This window comes from Portunus trituberculatus, chromosome 21 (assembly GCF_017591435.1).
Source record: "Portunus trituberculatus isolate SZX2019 chromosome 21, ASM1759143v1, whole genome shotgun sequence".
NCBI classification, from domain to species: domain Eukaryota; kingdom Metazoa; phylum Arthropoda; class Malacostraca; order Decapoda; family Portunidae; genus Portunus; species Portunus trituberculatus.
Window position 1 is genome coordinate 14,247,034 of NC_059275.1, and position 18,797 is coordinate 14,265,830.

General features: G+C 37.2%; 1 protein-coding gene across 3 annotated transcripts in view; it reads left to right on the top strand.

The window, feature by feature from the left end:
* The window catches only part of LOC123507043 (glutamyl aminopeptidase-like), a 23,795-nt gene extending 5,223 nt beyond the window's left edge, over positions 1–18,572 (top strand). The window contains exons 1-20 of one of the 3 annotated variants that reach the window (XM_045259557.1): positions 47–191; positions 4,587–4,819; positions 5,125–5,297; positions 5,580–5,724; positions 5,890–6,003; positions 6,318–6,462; positions 6,756–6,926; positions 7,031–7,128; positions 7,534–7,668; positions 8,877–9,038; positions 9,463–9,596; positions 10,071–10,177; positions 11,975–12,096; positions 12,398–12,601; positions 12,842–12,915; positions 13,955–14,087; positions 14,641–14,786; positions 15,107–15,220; positions 17,649–17,757; positions 18,112–18,572. In XM_045259557.1, the coding sequence (XP_045115492.1) occupies positions 4,589–4,819; positions 5,125–5,297; positions 5,580–5,724; positions 5,890–6,003; positions 6,318–6,462; positions 6,756–6,926; positions 7,031–7,128; positions 7,534–7,668; positions 8,877–9,038; positions 9,463–9,596; positions 10,071–10,177; positions 11,975–12,096; positions 12,398–12,601; positions 12,842–12,915; positions 13,955–14,087; positions 14,641–14,786; positions 15,107–15,220; positions 17,649–17,757; positions 18,112–18,273 (2,679 nt within the window). In that variant the 5' untranslated portion in view covers positions 47–191; positions 4,587–4,588 and the 3' untranslated portion in view covers positions 18,274–18,572. Of the gene's footprint in view, positions 1–46; positions 192–2,939; positions 3,095–4,586; positions 4,820–5,124; positions 5,298–5,579; positions 5,725–5,889; positions 6,004–6,317; positions 6,463–6,755; positions 6,927–7,030; positions 7,129–7,533; positions 7,669–8,876; positions 9,039–9,462; positions 9,597–10,070; positions 10,178–11,974; positions 12,097–12,397; positions 12,602–12,841; positions 12,916–13,954; positions 14,088–14,640; positions 14,787–15,106; positions 15,221–17,648; positions 17,758–18,111 lie in introns of those variants that run through there. The other 2 variants (XM_045259556.1, XM_045259558.1) reach the window with 2 other exon arrangements.
* Positions 18,573–18,797: the final 225 nt, after the last annotated feature.

Below are 18,797 nucleotides of genomic sequence, written 5' to 3' on the forward strand. Positions count from 1 at the left end.
AGAAATACTCGATCCCAAAATCAATAGGGTATCATTATCGCTACCACATCCTCACTTTGTAGTATTATGGTGTTCAGTAACAACACCAACAATAATAATAATAGGCTCGTGGTGCCACAACACCGTCAGCACTCACTACTCACTACTCAGCTGTGGCAGACTGCTGTGAGTGGCCCGTGGTAAATTTGAAGGTAAATATTAAATAATCTGTGAGAATTACTGGTAGCACCGTCACGTAAATAGTCATTATGCGTACGTAGTATGTGAGCACCCTACCGAGTGTGTCGAGGTAGGTGTGGAGGTGTCTAAAAGCAGATAAGAACCAGACCAGAGATTAATCCTGTAGGTGTCACTGACCTGGGTTGGTCAGTATTATACAGAGGTAGCATTAACATTGATATTAGCTACTATATAAGGAAAACAAAAACTTCAAGTATGAGCTGCCCGGTGTTGCTTCTAAGTAATTATATACCCTAAAAGCTTGATTTCCCACGTCCCCCCAAGATCGTTGGGGGATGAGAAGCATAAGCTGAAAAGTAATAGCTTGAAAACTATCCATTTGCAACGAAAATAATGTAGAACATCAATCAATTCACTGCATGTCTCACCAGGAAAAAATAAATGCCACGTCAGAAAATCGTTGGTTTGGTGGAACTATGAAATGTCTGGTTCTTTTGATGTGGCCAACCCCATGGGAGACATTCAGGGGTGAGCAGATCCTTCATTTGGTTCAAAGGGATGTGATAAGTCGCGTTTCTTGCTGTTTCTTTACAACACTCGCAGGTAAAATCCAACTGATCCCTGAAGAAATTAAGGGAGCAATGCACCAAAAAGACAGATATTTGGACAAAAAACTATAAATCTCAGTTGTCTGGACTTAGTGTGGTCTTCATGTTTTCAATGTTTCCCAGTTGTATTGCGAGTCATCTGTTGTTCTGTGGAACCCTATCACAGACATCTACATGGAGGGAGTACTTGGGAACAGACGAGTCAATAGGCAGATTATGATACATTATTTGTTTGTTTGGTTTTCAGTTCAAACTTGCCCAATCTCTCTATTTTCAAGAACCTGTTCACCCTGTTCTCACACCCTTGTATGTATTGCCACATATTTTACTCAACAGTGCCACAACTGTCCCACCTGTTGGAAGACAAGCTGATAACATTAAGGCGGGTTCACGCGTGTCAATTTACAGCTGTTTTTTTACGTACGTAATTTCCGACTCGCAATCGGCGCCTAGCAACTGCAGAAAACAGTCGCAAATCAAGACCAACATGTTGATCTTGTTAGTCGATTTGAGACTTTATTCACGTTGTGACGTCACGGAGTAAGCTTTGAAAATGTGGTCTTCAGGTATAGAGATGTTAGAGTTGGTGAGGGAAAAAAAAACACATCTGGGATCCCAGAAATTGATTATACAGTAAAAAAAAAAAAAAGAAAAAGAAAAAAAGAAAAAGCTTGCGCAAATCGTCCTTCGACGAAATAGCTGCCACTTAACAAGAGCTGTTTTCCTCAATGCAGGGTGTTGTTGGAGGTGAGGATTGAAGACTTGTCAGAATTTAATTTGATCGCAGTTGTGCATAATCTTCTTAAGATTAATAATTTTCTTATGAGAAATGTAGGCTAATTTAGAGTGTGGTAGACACTCCTGTCTTTCCTTCTACGCCAGGGACGTATCCACAGGCATTTTCTATTCTGCTGACTCTTCCGGTACGCCAAAAGAAGAGCAACCGCAACTTCAGCATCGTCACTGGAGGAAGACATCTTGGCGCGTATCTGTTTGTTTACACTCACTTTCCGCCAAGGCGCCAACTATAAAAAAATAAAAGAAAGGGTGAGTCAGAAACTCTATGTACGTAAAATAACAGTCGCAAATTGGCACGTGTGAACTCGCCTTTATTTAAATGTTTTTTGTATGTTTATGTATGTCAATCTGTCACAAAAAGGTATCGTACCTACCCACATAGCCATGTAGAGTACATTTTGCCTGTCAGCAGTTTTCTTGTTACCTCCTCATAACTTCATCTCCTGATCTATCTTCGAACGGTTTTATTTATTCTTTTATGTACAATTTTTATTTATTCCTATCATTCTGTATTACAACTGATTATTGCAATTTGCTTGTATTCTCTCTCTCTCTCTCTCTCTCTCTCTCTCTCTCTCTCTCTCTCTCTCTCTCTCTCTCTCTCTCTCTCTATATATATATATATATATATATATATATATATATATATATATATATATATATATATAGATAGATAGATAGATAGATAGATAGATAGATAGATATATATATATATATATATATATATATATATATATATATATATATATATATATATATATATATATATATATATATATATATATATATATATATATATATATATACACATATACACCGACAAGTTAACCTACACAAGCGACACGAAAAACGGGGCACCAGACAGGAAGCTAAAATAATAACACAAAACAACCGGAAAGCACAATGGGAATAAGAAGTGGTAACGTGTGGTCGCCTCTTCGGATAGACTGCAACCGCGCGATGGCAACACTGCAAATGAAAGGAAATACGTATACCCTGTAAACTGTAAGCACTAGCCTGGCCAGCGTCTGCCAGAGTTACGATTTTTGGTTCTAATTGTAGGTTGCACATTTCAAGCGGATGACGGGTATAGGCCATCCTCACTTAACTACAACCGGCCTTGTTGTTGTTGTTTTCGGGCTTCGACGATCCCACAGATCCTATGAGCCCTCACAACCGGCCTTAAGAGAAGATGTGCAGTTTTCTTAAAAGAATTATAGAAAAAAAAATGTTACAGGACAATGAGAAATTAGATTAGTAAGGAAAGTAATCCGTATATAGAAATGGTTCAGAAGAAATGACAGCGCATCTCACGCAACTACATGTATAAGAGTGAGATGAATTACACAATTACACAGTCAGGCGAAGGAAGCTGCGCGTACCGTCAATACTTACATTACCACGGTGGGGAGCGGCGTGAGCATAGCGCACTACAGTGACTTCACTCCCACACATCATGAACACTCCTCACTTGTGGCTGCTAGTAATAGCTGCCACTTGCGCCAAGGGTGAGTTTGTTGTTGCTCCACTCAATGTAATGTAGGCAGTATGTTCGTCGTGTCCCGTCTTTGTTGAGATCGTTATTATTGATATTAGATATAGAATTACCAAGCATTATTCCGCTAACTTAAAGCTCTTTCCTGAACATTGTAAGTCTTTATTGTATTTTAATGCAATCAAAAGAATGATACGAGCTGTGGTTTTTAAAGAATCGGGGCAGTGCATGTCGCTCTAGTTTAGTTGAAGAGGAAAGAACCAATATTACTGTCATCTCGCTCGATCCAGTAGTTAGGTCGTCAATCACGCGCAGGAACTAATAGATAGGCATATATATATATATATATATATATATATATATATATATATATATATATATATATATATATATATATATATATATATATATGTGTGTGTGTGTGTGTGTGTGTGTGTGTGTGTGTGTATATATATTAACAAAGGTGATATTAAGTACACGATCAACTGGAGGTCGGGTAACGGATATAACCTAGATAAGTTTAGGCTTAAGGAGGAGATAGGTAGGAGCTGGTTCATGAACATACTGGTGGGTGAGTGGAATAGGTATAGGAGTCAAATGGTGAGGGGGTAAAATAGCCTACACTACATGATTATAAAAGAAAGTTAGCAGCTTTCATGGAAAGGGCAAATAGTTGGTAATAGGAAGGCTGGCCAGATGGAGGTACAGCCCTATTGTTAATAGATCAGGAAACCCGGACGTATTATGATGTAAAGAGTACAGTGGTCCTAATCGTAAGTTGTAGACTTCGACTCACGCAGTGGTTCCCAACTTGTCGACACTCGCGACCCCTTACCTAAAAGTTTGAAACCCATGTGACCCCCTGCTTAGGGCTTACTATTACTATCAGCAGCACAGCACATTCACTCATACATACACCTATAATATCACCTAATGACATTGACTAATGTAACACACCTTTTGTTTTGCACCAAAACAAAACAAAAAATGTAAGAACATATAAAAATGTAATTGATGAGATAAAATTATCATTATCCCAAGCTACTTCTGGCAAGGCTACGCAACCCACCGTTCGGGAACCCCTGAATGTAGAGGATAGTGGAAGGATTTTAGGTCTCTCTCTCTCTCTCTCTCTCTCTCTCTCTCTCTCTCTCTCTCTCTTGCAAATTTATGTATATATATATATATATATATATATATATATATATATATATATATATATATATATATATATATATATATATATATATATATATATATATATATATATATATATATATATATATATATATATATATATATATATATATATATATATATATATATATATATATATATATATATATATATATATATATATAGAGAGAGAGAGAGAGAGAGAGAGAGAGATTATGCAACAGTTCAGAAATATTTAAAGACTTTTACATCATGTTATAGAGAAGACAATTTGGTGGTGAAAGACGGGGTTAAAAAGGGATGAACTGATTGTAACACCTTCACCACAGGCATGGTGAGAAGTATTGACAGACCGTGGGAGGAAAGTTTCCGTCTACCAGAAACTGTTATTCCTGAACACTATGAGCTGTACATGCACCCAGATCTCTCTGTCAAGACATTCTCTGGCAGGGTCACCATCAGCCTCACCTCCCAGGAGCCACGTGACCACTTCTTGGTGCACTCCCAGTGGCTCACCATTACTAACACTTCTCTGGTCAGCAAAAAGGGAAGCCAGTCGCAGGTGAGGTCACACCACCACCCTGAATTGCCATGTCCTTCTTGCTGCAATGTGTATGTTACATTTACTTTGACTCAAGGACTGAACATGAAAGCATTTTAGTATAAGGATTCTGAATTTTTTTTATTGATCAGTAGCATATATTAATGATTTAATTCATGCCTTGCTTCCTGTGACTCACCAGACAAATAAAAGTATTGAGTTTTGTAGAACTTTCAGTCCAGCGTAGGACCAATAACATATATTTGTGATGTAATTGCTGCCTTTCACTTACTCATAAACTAAATGATCTTTATCTTGCTGTGAAGGATGTACACATCATTGAAGCCTTCAGCTACGAGCCTCACCAGTTTTGGGTGGTGCGGATGGACCAGGTAGAAGCTGGTTCATTTGAACTCACTCTTCACTTCTCTGGTTCCCTTGTCAACGGCATTCTTGGTTATTATTACTCAGACTATACTGATGGTAATGGAAAATTAAGGTAAGGGAAATTAATATACATACTTAAGATTTGATATGCTTACTCTATACTCAATAACATAGTATATATTGTACTTTCCAATATTTTGTACATTCTCTCTTTGGACAGTTTTTTATACTATATAGTACGTATCTCTTTTCAAAGCAACACACTCCACTATCTGAGATTATCTTTAATCTTTCCACTAAGCTACAGAATGAATCTTGCTGTCTTAGGAGGCAGAAAGCAAAGGAAATTGTGCACTGATGTCTTAGTAAATAATTGTTGGTGTCTTTGTCTTAGGGGTATGGCAACAACAAAGTTCCAGCCAACGTATGCACGGCGAGCCTTCCCCTGTCTTGATGAACCAGGGTTCAAATCCACCTACAGCTTAACACTAGTGAGACCCTCACAAGAATACCGTGCCCTTTCAAACATGCCTGTTAAGGTAATTCCTTTTACCTGAAAGATTCATGTTCTGCCCTGAAGAAGACTGTTTTAAATAGATGTAATTGCCTTTTATTTTTCTATTGAAAAATCTTAAGACATGATATTCTCCATATTCCATAAATATGTATGTGAATATTTTTCTTTTGTCATACAACTATTACAGAAAGAGACCCAGGACTCTCCTTCATCTGGCTTGACAGAGGTGGCCTTTGAAAAGTCTGTACCCATGGTCACTTACTTGGTGTGCTTCATTGTGTGTGACTTCACTTTTAAAGAGGTAAGGAGTGTAATTTTGGTTTGTCAAAGCTACTGATATTGTGAAAATAATTCATCCTGTTTGATTAATGACCATATAATATCTATTTTGAATTTTATTCTGGAGATTACACAATTATGTGTTGTGTATCTTTGACATCAAATGTCTGAAATCTCTATAGCAATCCACTCCCATGACTTGTTCTGGACATCTCGCTAGAAGACTCAGTTATTGTGAAGGCTCTTCAGACTTTGTGACTATTTTGTATAAAACTGCTATTTTACCTGTTATTTCCTGGAGGTTGTTTTTTGCAAATTTCAAACATGTGTCTCTAGGTCATCTTGGAGAGTGGGATGCCTTTCCGAGTGTATGCCCGAGAGAACCACCTCAGTGACACAAACTATGCTCTTGAGGTGGGGAAGAGTGTGCTACAGATGTATGAAGGCATGTTCGACTTGCCCTTCCCACTTCCTAAAAGTGGTAAGGCCCTATTCACTGCTTCTGACAGTTGAATCAACCCTTGATGAGGACAGTAGATTTGTCTCAAAGCTCTTTGTGCTCACCAAATTTCATGATATGTACTTAATTTATGTTTTGGTAAAATTCTTACGACCTCATTAAAATTAAACTACCTCAAGTTGGTTAGCAAAAAAAGTTATTTATGCAATTGTGAATCTGTCATGGTTAGCAATTTTTTTATCATTTTAATAATTCTTTCAATCACTCAGTGATAGTAATGTTATTACGTACTATGATTCTATCTCATCCCCCAGACATGGTTGGCATCCCAGACTACTCCTCAGGTGCCACGGAGCACTGGGGCATCATCACCTTTAGGGAGACTGCCATTTACTACAATGACAAAGATAGTTCTGCAGCCAACAAACAGAGAGTGGCTTCAGTTATTTCTCATGAGATGGCTCATCAGTGGTTTGGCAATTTAGGTAAGACCAGATTTATTGTAAATTGTCAAAAAAATTGATTAGTGATGACTTATTTGTTTTCATAAATTTTATGTGTATTTCATTACAGTACCTCTCATCCCCAGTTACCCTGAAGTGGTGGGATGACTTGTGGCTCAATGAAGGCTTTGCCAGCTATGTGGAGTACAAAGGTGTGGCCCATGTAGAACCCAACTGGGAAATGGTGAGATCTTCTTTGCTTCCTGATCATTAATTGTAACTTTTTATCATAAGGGCTATTACTTCATACTAGAACTTATTCAGTTTGACCACTATGTTTATTTGCAGCTGTATCTATATGTGCCAAGGTCATGCATAGCTTGTTAAGAAGGAATTATAGGAGGAATATACAACCTTAGGAAACCCACACATGACTGCCATATCATTTTACTGAATCAGTTTATCAGCAACTGGTTTATTCTATGTTAACTTTCCTTCATGTAAGTTACAAGCTTAAAATTCTGTTGCCAGACCTGATTATGATAGTATTGACGTAATGATGAAGCATATCCTGTTGCCAGACCTAATGATGATAGCATTATCATGACGATGAAATGTAACTTACAATGGTATGGGCTGTTTGGATCAGGAGTTTCAGTTCTGTACGAGGACACTGCTGCCAGTACTTGGAGATGACGCTCTCGTCAGCTCCCACCCCATCATCCAGACGGTGGAGACACCTGACCAGATAAATTCAATCTTTGACAAAATTGCCTACAATAAGGTTTGAACAACCAAGGAAATTGCAAATTTGTGGTAATCAGCTGCTTTTTCCAGTCAGTTTTTCCTAACAGTGATCATATGTCTGGCTTTTTTCTGTCTCATGCCTGAAGCTTTTAGTAAGCAGTATGATGCATGTAATTATTCTGGTGATGGTGGCTTTAGTGTGTATGCTGATTTTTTGGCGTACATGCTGTGATTTGCATTGAGTAGCAGGTGCCTAGATGTTCATCCTTTTTCTAAGATAGCAACTTGATTGTAAGTCATTGTTCTGGGATTTGGTTTTCAGCTTTTGTTGATTTGCACTTGAATCTTGTGTCCTAATATGTCATGCTTTGTTTTATGCCATGTGTAATTAGCCAAGGATTGGTATGCCTTTAGGGGCATCACTTTGTATCTGTGTGCCTGAGCCCAGCACTGAAGCTAGATGAGCAACTTACATCCCACCCAGTCATCCTTCCCATCACTAACACAGGCCAGATCAGTGCCATGTTTGATTTCATAACATACAAAAAGGTATGAGTATATAAATTAATATGATCTCCAATAGGTTTGTGTTTATTTTATAAGAGTAGTTTGCAGAATTTATTCTCAGAGTTAAATTAAGAAGAATACTACATGTAAACACAAATAAGAAATATGTTAAGGCATGTGTATGTGGATCAAAGATAATTGCATGCTTATCACTTCTTGAGGAATGTCTTACAGCAGCACTTCATCTCACGTTATCTACTTAACAAAGTCAAATCTTAACAGTGTCTTCAGTAACCCAAATTTAACATAATGTAAAGTATCACAAGTCTCACAATAATGTGTATGTGTCTGGTAACCATCACTCACTCAGTACTGTAGTTATTGACTATCCGGACAATTTCTCTCTCTCTCTCCTCTCTCTCTCTCTCTCTCTCTCTCTCTCTCTCTCTCTCTCTCTCTCTCTCTCTCTCTCTCTCTCTCTCTCTCTCTCTCTCTCTCTCTCTCTCCAGTTAACTTAAGTGATTCAGATCAATAAATAGCAGTGTATACATGTTTTCAGGATAAAATGATGAGGACTTTTCAACTAATGACCAAACAGTAACATACCACATTGAAATCTGGAGTAAAGCAAGAATCTTTTGAGTTAGACCTCTGCTGTGTGTGCATCAATGAGCTGCCCTGCAAAAGATTTGTATGTATGTTTGAATATTAATATTGGATTACATCCTCCGTTGATAGGGTGCTTCAGTACTCCGGATGTTGGAAGACTTCATGGGGGAGTCTTTCCAGATAGGAATCAATGCCTTCCTCAAAAAGTTCATGTATGCTAATGCTGTAACTCAAGACTTGTGGAATGAACTCACCAGAGCCTGGGCTGGTCACGTGCCTGTTGGAGCAAAGGTGAGGAGGGATCTGTTTAAGGAACTGGATGTTATACATTCCTGTAATTAATTATCTTGTATTCTTATTCCTTATTTCCTTTTTTCTTCATTTCATCTTTCAGTTTTATTTAAGGTGACATTTTTAATATATATCCAGAATTATGAAAGTGGCCATTTAGTGGTTGTTCATAATTCATTACAATACTTAGATGTGTTTTAAAACTCATGAGTCGTTTTTGGGAAAGTGGTGTTTTTTTTCTGTCTTGTCATCATCTTATTCTTACCTTTCAGTATTTTTTTTTATTTGTTTATTTTCCTTATTTGTTTTTTATGAGTGGAAAAGAAAAGGAGTGAAGCAGTGAAACAAACTCACTGAAGCTGAATGTTTTTTTGCTTGGAATTATCCATTAAATGGTCATATTCCATACAGTTTCTACTTCCAGAGTGATGTAGGTGCCATCATGAACACCTGGACCCAGCAGATGGGCTTTCCTGTAGTCACTGTGAAGCGAGCAGCGCCAGACACTTTAGCCTTTTCTCAGCAGCGATTCTTACTGGATCCCAATGCACAGTACAAGTAAGGTTCTCCTTATCTGAAGTCCTGTTAAGTTTCCATTCATGACAGGTGGGGAATATGGAGGCAATGTTCCTCCAGCCTTGCCACAGAGTTTATAAACAGGTTATTGTCTTCCTACTTAGTGCAGGGATAATATATGTAAACCAGGATTTCTAAAGTCACCAATTTCTGTCTTTGGCCACACTGTGTGGGATTACCAGTCTGGTTTATAGATGGTAGAACTTTTATATTACCATGACTAATGTAAAATTATGATGGAAGATATATAGTTTAAAGTTAATATGGTGATCAAAATTGTACTTTTGGCCAGTGATTGAGTCATAGGATTAAAAGATTCAAGATGCAGTAATAAAGTGATATGATCAGAGAGTGACTTCTATCATAGTCATTCTGTGGGGATCTTTTGTACAAACAGCTGTTTAGATAGATTGATAGAAAGATTCAGGCATCATATTGTGACTTGTTTTCCACCAGTCCTGATGATTCACCATTCCGATACAAGTGGGATGTGCCTGTGAGCTACATCACTTCAGCTAATTCCACAATTCAGCGATCATGGTTCAACCATGAGGACTCCACATGTAAGTTCAAACTAGTGCTAGAATGTGATGCTTTGTTGTCTGAAAAAAAAATAACGGTGTGGCTAGAATACAATACAGTCAGCCCTTGCTTAGCACAAGTTTGAATAACGTGATTTTTATTTAATGCGACTTGATATTCAAGGAGATACGATTAAATAATGCGATTTATTCTATTTCACTTGACTCGGTGACGCCACTTGCACCCACACCGCTTTTGATGGGAACCACACTAAGATGCTCTGGACTCACATGTATGTTTTGTATGAATATTATTTTATTTATTGACCTAACTGCTGGAACAGCTTCTTTTTCTTTGCTTTACATTGCTGAGAAATGGTAAGATTAAGTCAAGGTGGGTTAGAATGGGTTGCTATTGGCAGCATTGAAAACCCATCCAGTTATTTAACAATAGTTTGCTCTGGTGTACATAGAGTCATTAAGGAAGCAAGATCTGGGTATGAGTGAGAATTGCATCCCTTACTGAGTTCTCCTCTGCTAGATGAAGTTCCAAAGAGAGTAGATCATGCTGAGGGAAGCGGTATTTTAATAATAGTTCACAATCACTTAATGCCATGGGGTCAAGGTGATCCTCATGGCATGATTGTATATGAATACAAAGATGTGGTATCCAGAAACACAAATATTATGGTGAAAACAATATACAAGCTAAAGTGGGTCACAAGAAGAAGAATCGGCTGCTGCTGATCAGAAAAGGAGGAACTCATCGGACATCTGCTATTTGCAGAAGAAACAAGGAAAAGACAAAGAAACAATGTTTCTATTTTGGAAAAATCATAGAAAAAGGAAGAAAAGAACTCAAAAAGTGAGAAGAAAAGAAAGCAAACAAGAGGAAAAGGGAAGAGCCATTGAAAAGGTATTTCTTCCCGACAATCATCAGAACAGCAGCAGACAAAATAATGCCTCCATATCTAGTACTTTGTTTTTGCTGTTCCATGCAAGATTTCACTTTGTGCATTACAAAATAATCTTTTCTTGACATAAAAAGCTAATAGAGATGTTGTTTTGTGGGCATAAATGTATATATGAAACAGTAACACCTCGGGAGGTGGTTTTTTTCTCACAGTCCTCACTCCTCACTCAGTCTGGAGCTAACCACACAGTGAGTGGGTCATTACTCTGTGTCTTCACCCAATGTCCTGTACTATGGCATCCAAGTTTCCTTCAACCTCCTCACAGGAAAGTGATTCTGAGAAATCAAGGAAGACTGTAACAATTGAGAAGGAGTTGGAAGTGTTAGATCGCTATACTAGGGGAGGAAAGACCTCAATGATTTTCCATACGATAGGACTGAGGGAGAGTACATTGCGTATCATCAGAGGTAATAAGATGAAAATGTGTGTTTTTATTCTTTGCATAACCTAGTTTGAGTAACAAAATGCCCAAAATAGGCAGAAAAATAATCCTCCAATTACCATTGTTTTCCATGGGAAAATTATATTTGAATAACGCAACATCTCCAGGAATGTAACACTCGCATTAATCAAGAGTTGACTATATTTCCAGATAGGATGTGTAAGAAATTATTGATCTTCATTATTTTATTCTACTTTTTTGCTTCTAAGCTATAAAGAACTCATTCTTAGAAAATAAGAGTTTCAAAGTATCTTAAATTTTATTATTCATTTTCTTAATAAGTTTCAATATGTATGCCATTTTAACAAAGCAATCAATTTATCTCTCTCATTTTTCCTAATAGAATTTCTATAAATAAATTTGAAAAATAAACTGACCTTGATAATTGTTGTACCTCTAGTACATTGTTATCTTTGGTTGCAGTGGAGGTGAAGGTACCTGCCGAGGTAACTTGGGTCAAAGTCAACGTGCACTACAAAGGCTTCTACCGAGTCAACTATGAAGTAGACATGTGGAATGAATTGGGGAAGCTGTGTGCATCTCAGGTGAGCTGAGTAAAGACTGTGCCAAGGCAAATATTTGATCATTTGTATAGAAATGAAGTACAGAGTATATATATCATCTTAAGACTGACGGTCTCTTCATATTACCATCCTAGCAGAAATTCACTTATTCAGGAGTAGCAATTGAATAGAATTTTCTTTCTCTTCTTTAGTTTTGTTTATTTTACTCTTCTAGACTTCGGCCAGAAAGATTGGGTTATCGGATGGCCTGATATACAATGGCATGAAAACAACTTTATAAGAAATGCAATATTTTGCATCTTTATTTCTTTTGTTCCCTCAGGCATTGAGTACTGCTGACCGAGCTGGTCTTTACAGTGATGTCTTTGCCCTGGCTGATGCTGGACTCCTCAGCTACACAGTGCCATTGGACTTGAGTCGTAACTTAGCAAGTGAAAGTGATTATGTTCCTTGGGATGCGATGACAGCAACCTTTGTAGGCATTCAGAGACTTCTTGCCTCCTCTGATGCCTACCAGTCTTTCAAGGTACATTTTTTCCCTCAAGAAAATTTGTCACTTGAAAAAATACATTATTTTTGTAGTTTCAATCTTATATTATTATTTAGCCATTTTTGTTGTGCCTCCTATATGAAAAAAAATACTGCCTAAGTTTGGATAAATTATGATGATTAGCTTTGAAATTTATCATCCTGTATTTGTCCATGATTACACTTTGAATACATGGGAAGCTGCATTTTAATTACAATGTGATCATAATTGTTCCAGGATTATGTTTCCAGCTTGGTGGAGCCTCTATACTGTTCACTGGGCTGGGATGGTGAAGGAGACCACTTGAGGAGGTCAGGCAGCTCTACTATTTGCTTTCATATTGACAAATACATGCAACTTTATTTATCTACTTATTGATTTATTTCTTCTTTATTCAATTTTATTTATTTTTTTTTTATTTATGCCTTTATTTATTGTATTTTATTTATTTATTTTTATGCATTTTGCATTTATTTATTTATTCATTTAATTATTTTCAATTTGTTTTATTTTATTTTTTATTCTATTTTATTTATTCATTTATTTATTTATTTTTATTAATTTTTTTTCTTTATTTATTTTTTTATTTCATTTTATTTATTTATTATCTATTTATTTTTTTATTCATTTTTTTTATTTATTTATTTTTTATTTATTTATTTATTATTTATTTTTTTTTTTTATTTATTTTATTTATTATTATTATTTTTTTTTTTTTTAATTTGATTAAAAGAAATGAATGAAGTAAAGGTATAACAAAATGTCATTGAAAGTACAATGTTGTGGAGCAAGCCATTTGTGTCATTCTTTCCTGCTGTGCTCTCGGAAAGAGTATACTGTGAATTGTCTTATTGAAATTCAGTTTGATTTTATGCAGTCATTGTGACCCGAGTGTAGATTTCTTGTACATTTCTGAGTATTACAGAGTTTACTTCATGCACTTATGTGGAGACAATGCTGTGCTTGCTCCAAACGAATAGTGCTATAAAATAATGTGAGTAGATAACCTCAAATACTCTTTGTCCAAAGTATTAATTTATCTATTTACATGAAAGGGAAAGTCATTCAGGAGAATTCTAATGCTTAGTACAGGAGAGAGAAAGGTATCTTGAAGAAAACTACCAAGAGAAGTGAGACAGCAGTGTTGATAATGTTTTGGTTAATGCAGATGTGTATCTCTCAGATGTTTATCATTTAAATTAATTAAGATATTGTATATTTTAAATTGAAAGGAAAGAGTATCTATTTAGATCATCATCTTTCTGTCATTATTGTCATTATTATCTCTGATGTTCACTTCCATGTACACTTTTTCTTTTACTGCTTTACATATTTAAACTCTGATTACAGATTGCTGAGGACAGATGTAGTGACGCTTGCTTGTATCAGCGGAAGTGATACATGCCTGGAGGCAGCAGCACGAAAAATAGAGAGCTGGATACTGGATTCCAATTCTCCACTTCCTTTAGATGCTCGCAGACAGGTACTATCTTTATGCAAGGACAAATTTGACATCCAGATGATTTTTGTAAATTTGATCAAATGCTATTTTTGACATGACACCTTGAATTTTTTTGTAAATTTGATCAAATGTTATATGTTTGATATAACACCAAATTTCTGTAACTATAGCAAGTAATGTAAAAAGATTTGGGAAACATTTTCTAGCAACAAACAAGTTGCAGACCTCTTAATAGATATGATTTATAATCAAACTGTAGTTGACACCAATTGTTATCATTATGCAATTAATCAAGTAACCTTAATGAAAATAATTGGAGCGATTCCCTTCACCCAGTAATTCATCAAAATTTGGCCATGGTTTTCTCATAGAAGATGGGATGAGATCCACCAAACAACCTAATTGGTGGACAAACAAATTGATGGGTAATTGTGGCTATAATGCTATGTACTGTTCCATAGCAAAAATTTTATAACTCATCACATTATGGACAGTGTTATAATTCCAATGGCTGAAGCAGGTGAACTGAGTAATTTAAAGGTTTCTCACCCTTTACACTTGTGAATTTGGTCAGTCCTACAGATGGGGTGTGGTGAAGGAAGGAGGGCGTGAGATGTGGGAAGTGATGTGGCAGCGAGCACTGGCAGAGACAAGTGCCACAGAGACAGACAATCTCTATTTTGGCATGGCTAACTTCCAGGACACCTCAGTCTTGCAGAGGTGAGACCAACACCTCATACTTCACAATATTCACTTTACCTCTGGAAGAAATATTCATGATAGCATTACTGATGCAAGCATTGTTCATAGATTAATGTTTCACACTGTACTGATATAAATAGATTGATAGGTAGGTCTGTAAATTGTTTTGAATACTTTTTTCAGCATTCATTTGTTATTTGCCATCTCTTTTGTTTCAGAATAGTTGTATAGAAAGAAAAAAAGTGTATATAAGTGATATGGTAACATTACAATAACTCCATTTCATATCTTCATCATTTTGTTGATTTAATTTATTTTGACATTTTCTCTCCTTCCAGTTACATTGAACTCTCCATGAAGGAAGAAAATGTGCGCAGCCAGAATTTCTTGTCCATTCTTGAGTACATTTCAACAAATCCAGTGGGCAACAGCTTGGTCTGGGACTGGGTGAGGTGAGTTATTGGTGGCTCCTCTCAGGTGTGCAACTCTTTAATTATTCATTGAACATTTAATTTAGTTGTAATATCTGTTTTTGAGGAGTGAATGATATATTCAGGGGCATTAGGCATTAACACTTGAAATGTTTAATTAAGCATGTGTGCATGAGAAAGTGATGGGTGTGAAAATACATTGAGTGAGATCTGTAAAAAAAAAAAAAATCTAAAACAAAAAGTTTAAAAGCTTAAGGCATGACAATACTGTTGTCAGATCACAAAGACTGATGTATGTGATGATACAAACTATTTGAAAAATCATATTACAGTAATACCTCGAGATATGAATGCCCCAACATACGATTTTTTTTTATATACGATGAAAAATTTCATATAATTTACGCCTCAAAATATGAAGATATTTTTAAGATATGAATAGCCATCGGTAGGTGGCACAGCGATCACTCAGCTACTGCGTCCACCCAAACATTCAGCCCACGTTGTGTATCGTTGTTCATCCTTTGTGCATGTATGTGTCTGTGCTCCTCGGCAGTGTGTATTTTTTCTTAGTTTTGTGAACTCAAGACTATGGATCCTAAGAGTAAAAGTTTGGCGAGAAACACACAAAATAGCCTGTATTCACATACTGATTACACTTGGAAATTCAATAAACGAGTGAGTACAAATGGTGTTCTGTCCACAAGCAATTCATCCTCTTTGCAATGCAAAGAATCAGAAGTCTCTAGATGCTATGTTTACCAAACTATCATAGGTTGAATAAGGTGGTATCATCGGTGTACATGGTCTTGCGTCCGATCGGGTTCAGTGGCCTTGGCTAGAGCGATAGAAAATGGGCCCCTTGTGTCCTCTCTCTCTCTCTCTCTCTCTCTCTCTCTCTCTCTCTCTCTCTCTCTCTCTCTCTCTCTCTCTCTCTCTCTCTCTCTCTCTCTCTACTACTCTGATACCACTCTCATTCAAAAGTTGTCTCCCTGCAACATGGCAAGAGACCCAAGGTGTAGAAGTAAGGCGTGCGGGAGAGGTGGCGGAATCGGACACCGTGAAATCACTGTCGCTCCCACCATCTATCGTGGGAGTTGGTGACACAGTGACGTATAGCATTTGTTTATTCCTGATAAGTGTTGATAGCTCACAAGCAAAGAAAACAGTAAGTAAATAGCCAAAATATAGCCGTAAAAAGCCTAAACGTCTATCGACGTGCTCCGAGTCTTGTGTGATGAACATCTATCAACGTGTCCCAAGTCTTGCAGGTTAAGTTGTTATTTTGGGCAATGTAGTACATTTATATCATGTGTGGAAGCTTGAGGCAGGTAACTCAGAGATGGTAATAAGCACTGCCTTCTTCCACTAAAAACCAGGGATGTGGCCTTCTCTACCAGAGCCGCAGAGAGTGGAGAAAACACAGACACAACAACAAAGCACCACTTTAATGAAAGAAGAACACTCCTTCTCCAACACACACTTTGTCTTTCATTTGAACTATATGGACGTTGGTTGCCACTTAGAGAGGTAGCTGCTCTAGCGCAGGTACCACGCCCATCCACTTCACACACGGCCGTCCATGGCAGCACATGAGTACAGGATCCCAAGGAGAGGACGAGGAATGGAGCAGGGTGTAGGGGTGGAGAGTAGGTAGCGCGGTATACAGCGGTGACCAGGATTGAAGCAGGGGGTGGATGCAGAACCACCAGCAAGCCCGAGTAGTATGGTGGTTCATCCAAAGGCTGGACTGGACTCAGGCTGGCTAGACACGGCTGCCAGGAGACTGGCTCAGGTCCCCCAAAGCGAGCAGTGAACAGGGCTTCACGGGAGAATACTTCTGGAGGCAGAGGTGAGTCTAGGTTTTCTCAGCCGAGCTCAGGAGAATCTGCCTTCCCTTGGTCTCGTCGCCCAGGCGTCAGGTCGGAAGCCGGAATTCAGCGCAGGAGACGGTACCTCGAAGATCCAAAATGTGAAGCAAAGAGATAGCATAACAAAACAACCATCAATAAGAAAGAAGATAGTTCCAAAGTACCCCGATAGTTTTTGGCCTTGTTACCTTTAAAGTAACAAGGTGATAGTTTAACCCCTAGTTGTCTTCACATCATGCATACAATAAACATTGTATTTATCTTGTATTAAATCTATATTTGAGTGAATTTAAAGCATGTTAATTTTTTCGGGGGGTAAATTTGTATCACAAGAACGAATTAATTCTATTTCCATTAATTTCTATGGGAAAAATTTATTTGATATACAATTTTTTTTATATACAACGATCGTCACGGAACGAATTAAATTCGTATGTCGAGGTACCACTGTATTGGGAAAGAAAGTGCCTTCCTCTCATTATCTCTAGATACTAAGTTTTGTTATCTTATTTTATGATTCAGTGCAAAAATTTTGCTGTTTAAATTGTTATGGATTTTTTTGCACTTAACAATTTCAGGTCTCACTGGGAGTGGCTGGTGGAGCGTTACACCATCAACGACCGTTACCTGGGACAGCTAATTCCCAAGATATGCCGCTACTTTGCCACAGGGCAGAAATTAACTGAGGTGAGTGTATTTATTAATGCTCAGTAGAACTTCAGTTGTCAAATGGGCTTATTTGTCACATAGTTCTCTAAATCAACCACCTGTAATGTATAACCTCATTGAGTATTGATAGTATTCTGTCACGGTGTATTATTGATTCAACAGATTTTTTTTTCTTTCACTTGCTTTAATAACAAGGTAAAATAAGTTTAGCCATAAATTGTTCCCTTTGATATAACTAATAATTTCATTGTCTTAGCATCTCTTAGTGTGTGTCATTTATTTTCAGCTCCATTCAACTTTTGGGGAACATCAACCTGGTATATATTATATAGATATGTACTTTACTAATCCATCTATCTCTCCATTGGACAGATGGAGGCATTCTTCAGCCAGTATCCTGAAGCTGGGGCTGGGGAGAGATACAGACAGCAGGCCATCGAGACAGTGAAGTACAATATCCGCTGGGTGAATGACAATGCTGCCACTATCCTGGCCTGGCTTCAGGCACTTCCACCTAGTCCTGGGAATCACTGATTAAGAATACTCTTAGTTGAAGTAAGAAGTAAATAATGAGGGAAAATTTCAACATTAGTGATTTTATGATGGAAGATTTTGTATTCTACTATTATATTTCATCCTGTATGTTATCAACAGTTGTGATATATATTTATAAAACAGTGTTTTATTGATTTAATCAAAGAAATTGGACTTGTGGTGTTTCTTAGTCTTTGTATCACATTTGGGAGAACATATGTAACAAGCCAGAGACTGTTGGCTTTATCTCCTTGTTGAAGGATATGCTGACTTTGCAGAGAATAAACAGGAGACATGAATGAGAAGTCCACCAGTAACCTCTACATCATTCTGGAAGCTTGATCACCAAAGGGTAGAGAGGAAGTTGTGTCTATATATCAGAGTATATCATCAAGGAAGTGGTCCTGATATACCTGTCAAAATCTGATTTATATTCTGTTATCTTTGACAAGCATAGAGGTAAAGACATACCATCTTTATTTATATGTATACTATAACACAACCACACCATGCCACACAACACA